General features: G+C 61.6%; 1 protein-coding gene across 1 annotated transcript; it reads left to right on the top strand.

The window, feature by feature from the left end:
• The first annotated feature begins 885 nt into the window (after positions 1-885).
• Positions 886-6,176, top strand: SLC32A1 (solute carrier family 32 member 1). Its single transcript, XM_050807137.1, has 2 exons — positions 886-1,914; positions 4,258-6,176. Exons 1-2 carry the CDS (start codon positions 1,525-1,527, stop codon positions 5,443-5,445), a joined length of 1,578 nt encoding a protein of 525 aa, XP_050663094.1. The 5' UTR covers positions 886-1,524; the 3' UTR covers positions 5,446-6,176.
• Positions 6,177-6,494: the final 318 nt, after the last annotated feature.

Here is a 6,494-nt window from a genome sequence, read left to right as displayed (position 1 = left end):
ACTACAAAGGGACTCACACAGGCACGAACGTAGGCAACGCCATTCGGGAACACATACGAAATCCAACACACCAGCTCCGGCACACACACTCGAATGCGCACAAAACCACACAGACACAGAATACACGCGATTACCAAACCTCACTCGCGGAGGCCACACTGATCCAGCCTCAAGCAGTGTCTGAAGCAGCATTGGTCTTTGTCTCTGGGTCTCTCCCTTACTCGCGCTCACACACCGGTTCCCCAATCAACCGTCTCTCACCGCCTGGAAGCGGCCGTCGGAGCAGGGCCCCAGCGCACCGCGAGCCTCCGCTTCCTCGGTCCTGCAGCGCCGAGAGCCCTTCTTTCCTCCGCACCTGGCCCCGTCTGCGCCCCTCTCGGCTTAGGCATTCGCAGACCCGCTGGGAGGATGCCAAGAGGTGTCCTCATAGAGTCCTGCCTTCTTCCAGACCCCCCAAACGGAAAGAAAGCGAAAAGCCAACCTTTCGCCTCCATTCTGCACACATTTGGAGAGCGGCTGGTGGCGAGCGATCCGCACGATCGCTTTCCTCGCGGCGTCCCTGGACGGTCGGAGAGAGCCCAGGTGACTGAGCCTGAGGCTGAGCTTCCTCGGGAGCGATCCATGCCAGACACTTCTACCTTCAAGGGGGACTCGCGGCCAGGTTTAAGTGCGAAGGATGGGTGCCAGGGAAACAGACTGACTTCTAGACGACCCGCTCCTCCAGAGACTGACAACTCAGTCCTGCGGGCTTTCGGGGCGCCCAGGCCAGTCCTTAGCCAGAGGATCTGGGGCTGCACAGCTCCCGGACTCTGGAGGGGGTGGTCCGGGGGCGGGAGACTACGAGCATCAGCCCACGCCGGCCCCCTCCCTCCCTGCGGCGGCGAGGTGGGAAGGGCCAGGATGCGAGCTTAGCACCTCCCCTAGAAATGCAGCACTTCGCCCCCCCCACCACCACATCCCCTGCCCTGGGCGCTCCCTCTTTCACGCGCTCCCTCCCGCCTCCTTCCCAAGGGCGCCCTTCTCCTGCCCCCAGCTCACGTCTGAATCCCTCGGCGCCCCCTTTCTCTTATCCTAGCCCCTTCCTCACGTCCCCTGCCTCCGGGTATTTCCTTTCTCCAGGCCCCCACCCCCGCACCGCCTGATTCCGAGGGGCGGGAGCGCATTGGGCCGCGCACCGGTGGGGGCGCCGCGCCAGCTTCGCGTAGCTGCTCTGACGCCGTTGCCGCCGCCGCCGCCGCCGCCGCCGCCCTCCGCAGCCCAGCCCGCGCCCCGCGGCAGCTCCGCAGTGCACTAGCCACTGCCGCCGCCGCCGCCGCTCTGCCAGACCTGCTGCCAGCTTGCCCGGTCCAGCCCTGAGCGAGCCTCGAACGCCGGCTGCGAGGGTCATGAGCCAGAGAGCCCCGGGGCGCCGCGCGGAGAGCAAGCGGAGATAGCGACTTTGCGCCCCCCCGGCCCTCGCCGTCTTACATCGCGTTCCCCGCATCCTCGGGTCCTTCTGTCCTTTCCGCTGTCCCCACCGCCGCCATGGCCACCTTGCTCCGCAGCAAGCTGTCCAACGTGGCCACGTCCGTGTCCAACAAGTCCCAGGCCAAGGTGAGCGGCATGTTCGCCAGGATGGGTTTTCAGGCGGCCACGGATGAGGAGGCGGTGGGCTTCGCGCACTGCGACGACCTCGACTTTGAGCACCGCCAGGGCCTGCAGATGGACATCCTGAAAGCCGAGGGCGAGCCCTGCGGGGACGAGGGCGCTGAACCGCCCGTCGAGGGAGACATCCATTATCAGCGCGGCAGCGGCGCTCCTCTGCCGCCCTCGGGTTCCAAGGACCAGGTGGGAGCTGGTGGTGAGTTCGGGGGCCACGACAAGCCCAAGATCACGGCGTGGGAGGCAGGCTGGAACGTGACCAACGCCATCCAGGTGAGCGCGGGATTCCCAGTTCTGCCTGCCCTCCCCCCTCCCAGCTCAGCCTGCCAGGCTCTGCCCCCGACAGAGTCACCCGGTGATCTCGGCCTCGAGACCCCCTCCTGAACCCAGGAATCTCCCTTTCTCCATCCCTCCAAGCCCTGCGCGGGGACCTACGCCCCCAGGCGGTGTCTCCCGCCCTAACCCACACTCCCTTCCATGGCACCAGCTGCAAGACCGCTAGGCTGAGGTTCGGTCTGAGACACCTGTCCGGAGACACTGCAAAAGTGAAGGAAATTGGGGCGGGGGGAGCGGGGAGGGATGAGAAAGAAAGAAAATCAGGATTGGAGGGCACGATTTGGTCTTGGACTCTGGAACGGATTCACAGCTGCATTTTTGGGAGGAAAGAAGAAGGGGAAATCGCTGAGCTCGGAGTCTCCTCCCCCCGCACACACGCATTGACACGCACACGTACACAGGCAGGCACACCACATACCCACAGCCCCCCTTCCCACGAACAAACGCGCAGGCACAGGCGCACACGACATGCATCTATATATAGACCACAGTACTATCCCCAAATGCACCTGCATACACCCCTACATCTCCATACACAAAAGCATGTACCTGCACATACCAAACACACGAATACTCGTTTGAACATATGCATACACACATGCACAGAGGCATGCAGAGAGGAACCAGCCTGCTCCCTCAGGTGCTGCCTGTTGGAGACATACAGGTGTACACACACGAACGCACACACATGCTCCCACACAAGCACATTTAGTCCGCAATAATCCGGCATTACCTGTGCACAGACTCGCCCCTCTCGCCCGAAATCCCGGCTGCACCGCAAAGAGGCGGCCAGCTTCTCCGCATGTGACCCTGGCGAAGCCCTCTCCAGAGGCTAAGAATGACCCCTGCTCTCTAGGCCCTCTCCCCTTGTTCCCACCCCCCACTCCCCACCAGGCGGCGCAGGACTCTTCCACCGGGAGCAGGTTTGGAGTCTTGGCAACGACCTCCGAGCTAGCAGTGGCTGGCAGGCTGCGGCTTTCTGGGCGGAAGGAGACTTCAGCTCTAGGCACCCCTGGACCCTTACAGCTTGGCTCCGCGGCGTCCCTAGAGCGCACTATCACTGGGGCCACGGAAGGCAGGTTTCCTGGGAGCAGAGGCCTTCCAGGGGTTGCTCGATATCTCGGAGTCAGCAGGACTCCACCGGGCCCTGAACACAAGATGGCCCGACCCAAGGCGCTTTCCATTCCGGGGCCCAGCGAGACGGCCTTGCTGGATCACGGACCCGGGGCTGCTCCCGCCTTCGCTGTCTCCCGCGCCTTCCTGGAGCCTCTTTCAAAGCTCCGTTTGATAGGCCCCAAGGGAGGCCAGGGCAGGAGGCTGGAGGCTCGTAGGCCTCCAGGACCCTGGATTTCGTTAGCTCTTAGTCCCCATGTGGATTCTAAACCATACAGCCCTGTCCGCCCGACCCTGAAGCTTCTGGTTCTAGACTCCTGCTTGGTTCGGCTTTCCGGCTCGCCGCGCTGGCGCCTTCTTGCCAAGCTCCTCCTCCCAATTGCCTCCGCAGCCTCCACTTAGTCCCCTTCCTTAGGACTCGCCCTCGCCACACTGTAACTCCACCCTTGTCCTAAGACTCTCAGTTTCCAACCCTGCTTCCTCCTCCCCGCGCCATGCTCCCCCAAGCATCTCCACATTGTCTCTGTTCTTGCCTCCCAGGGGCTTTGCCCCACCTTCAGCCCCTCTCCCTCTCTACCCTATCTCCTTTCCCCGCCACAACTGCCGCCTTCAACGTTTCCTCCTCTGGTTTGAGCCTGAGACTCCCGAGTTTCCTTCTTTAGCTCCCGTGCCCCATTCCAGCCCCACCACAAATCCCATGCCCTCTCTTTCCAGTGGCTCTGGCCCAGCTCGCTACCTTTCTTAGCGCCCCTTTCCGACTACCCTCCCTCCTGCCCCTTCTCATCTCTTCCCCCAACTCCTCATTCTGGTCGTGTCCCCAGAAACCATCCCGAAGTATCTCCTTTGCCTCCTGTGGCTTCTGCCTATTCTCAGCCCTCTCTCACCCTAGCCCTCTCGCTACCTCCAGCCATTAGCTCACCTTTCCTTCTCAGATCCATCCATACATCCCTCCCTCTCCATCTCTGGCTCGACACCGGGGCTCACTATTAGCTCCCCTACATCCACCCCGCAGCCTGCCCTTAACCTCTCCTCCCCGGCGGCTCAGACCCAATTCTCAGTGTCCTTAGCGCCCCCTTCGGGCCACAGCGTTAAGCCACGCCCCCTGGGCCCCTCTTCGGTTGCTAAGTTCGCTGAGCGTCCGCGTCTGGTTGCCTCTCCGCCCCGCAGGGCATGTTCGTGCTGGGCCTACCCTACGCCATCCTGCACGGCGGCTACCTGGGGTTGTTCCTCATCATCTTCGCCGCCGTGGTGTGCTGCTACACTGGCAAGATCCTCATCGCGTGCCTGTACGAGGAGAATGAAGACGGCGAGGTGGTGCGCGTGCGGGACTCTTACGTGGCCATAGCCAACGCCTGCTGCGCCCCGCGCTTCCCCACCCTGGGCGGCCGCGTGGTGAACGTGGCGCAGATCATCGAGCTAGTGATGACGTGCATCCTGTACGTGGTGGTGAGTGGCAACCTCATGTACAACAGCTTCCCGGGGCTGCCCGTGTCGCAGAAGTCCTGGTCCATTATCGCCACGGCCGTGCTCCTGCCTTGCGCCTTCCTTAAGAACCTCAAGGCCGTGTCCAAGTTCAGTCTGCTGTGCACTCTGGCCCACTTCGTCATCAATATCCTAGTCATAGCCTACTGTCTATCGCGGGCACGCGACTGGGCCTGGGAGAAGGTCAAGTTCTACATCGACGTCAAGAAGTTCCCCATCTCCATTGGCATTATTGTGTTCAGCTACACGTCGCAGATCTTCCTGCCTTCGCTGGAGGGCAATATGCAGCAGCCCAGCGAGTTCCACTGCATGATGAACTGGACGCACATCGCCGCCTGCGTGCTCAAGGGCCTCTTCGCACTCGTCGCCTACCTCACCTGGGCCGACGAGACCAAGGAGGTCATCACGGATAACCTGCCTGGCTCCATCCGCGCCGTGGTCAACATCTTTCTGGTGGCCAAGGCGCTGTTGTCCTATCCTCTGCCATTCTTCGCCGCTGTCGAGGTTCTGGAGAAGTCGCTCTTCCAGGAAGGCAGCCGCGCCTTTTTCCCGGCCTGCTACGGCGGCGACGGGCGCCTGAAGTCCTGGGGGCTGACGCTGCGCTGCGCGCTTGTCGTCTTCACGCTGCTCATGGCCATCTATGTGCCGCATTTCGCGCTGCTCATGGGCCTCACCGGCAGCCTCACGGGCGCCGGCCTCTGTTTCTTGCTGCCCAGCCTCTTTCACCTGCGCCTGCTCTGGCGCAAGCTGCTGTGGCACCAAGTCTTCTTCGACGTCGCCATCTTCGTCATCGGCGGCATCTGCAGCGTGTCCGGCTTCGTGCACTCCCTCGAGGGCCTCATCGAGGCCTACCGAACCAACGCGGAGGACTAGGGCTCAAGGGCGAGCCCCTGCCGCGCTTCCGCGCTCTCCCCCTTCTCTCCTCCCCCCTCCCCCACCAGCCCAGTGCGCCCTCCCGCCGCGCTTGGGAAGCCAAGCTTTAAACATCTCTGGTTCCTAGTTTCTGATTATTCGGGGATGGGGGGTGGGAGGGGATAGGGATTCACGATCCATCGCGTCTGCGTTTCTGTTGTCTTTTCTTTTCCACAACACCCTGGTTTTGGGGGAAGGCAGGGCGCATTTGCGGGCAGGGTTCTCTGTCCTTCCAAGTGGGGCCCTGACACTTTGGTTCCAGTCACCGAGGGGGTTGGGAAGTGAGGGAGAGGGGGCGCAGCTCGCAGGCGTGGAAACTTGACCTTGGGGGGACATTTCACATCCATCCAGTGCTCGGAATCTACAGCGTCCAGCCATTTCCAGCAAGAGCGCTTCCCATTCCGGAGACGTTTCAACCCTGCAGCGGGAAAGGCTGACTGGGAAATCCATTTTGGGCGGGAGATTTCCTTCAACGAAGCCGGGAGGCGAGAAGCCGCGGCGGGGCCAGCTTGCCTGCCGGTTTTCAGGAATCTAAACTCTCATCTTGTGCAATTTATCAGGTGTGGAACTGTTCTACTGTGCGTGTGGTGTGCTCGTGGTGAATAAGATGAAATGTATATCAGAAAAAAATCTATCTCTAATTTAGACTGCGGTGCATAATTACATCCGCAAATAAAGAAGAGACAAAGGCTTGCGCGGCCTGGTGTCGGGTTTGTAAGTTCGTACCAGCCGGGATCCCCTGGCGCTGGGAGGAGTGGGAACTGGCTCCCGCCGGCTGAAACCGGACATGGGGAGCAGCTGTGGTTAAAGGGTCGGGGCAGGGCTCTAGGGAGCACAAAGATTAGTTGGTGTCGAGGAGGCTTCAGGTATGAGGAAGAAGCAGAAGACGGAGAGTGCTGTATCGGCCCCCTCAGCTGCCAGGACGAGGTTTGTTCTAATCTCTCCCCCGGGGCGGGTCCGTCTGAGAATTTGGTGGAGGTTCTCAACTTCCAATCTCAAAACAGAGTGGG

This window comes from Macaca thibetana, chromosome 10 (assembly GCF_024542745.1).
Source record: "Macaca thibetana thibetana isolate TM-01 chromosome 10, ASM2454274v1, whole genome shotgun sequence".
NCBI classification, from domain to species: Eukaryota; Metazoa; Chordata; class Mammalia; order Primates; family Cercopithecidae; genus Macaca; species Macaca thibetana.
This window is presented reverse-complemented; position numbering and strand designations above follow the sequence as displayed.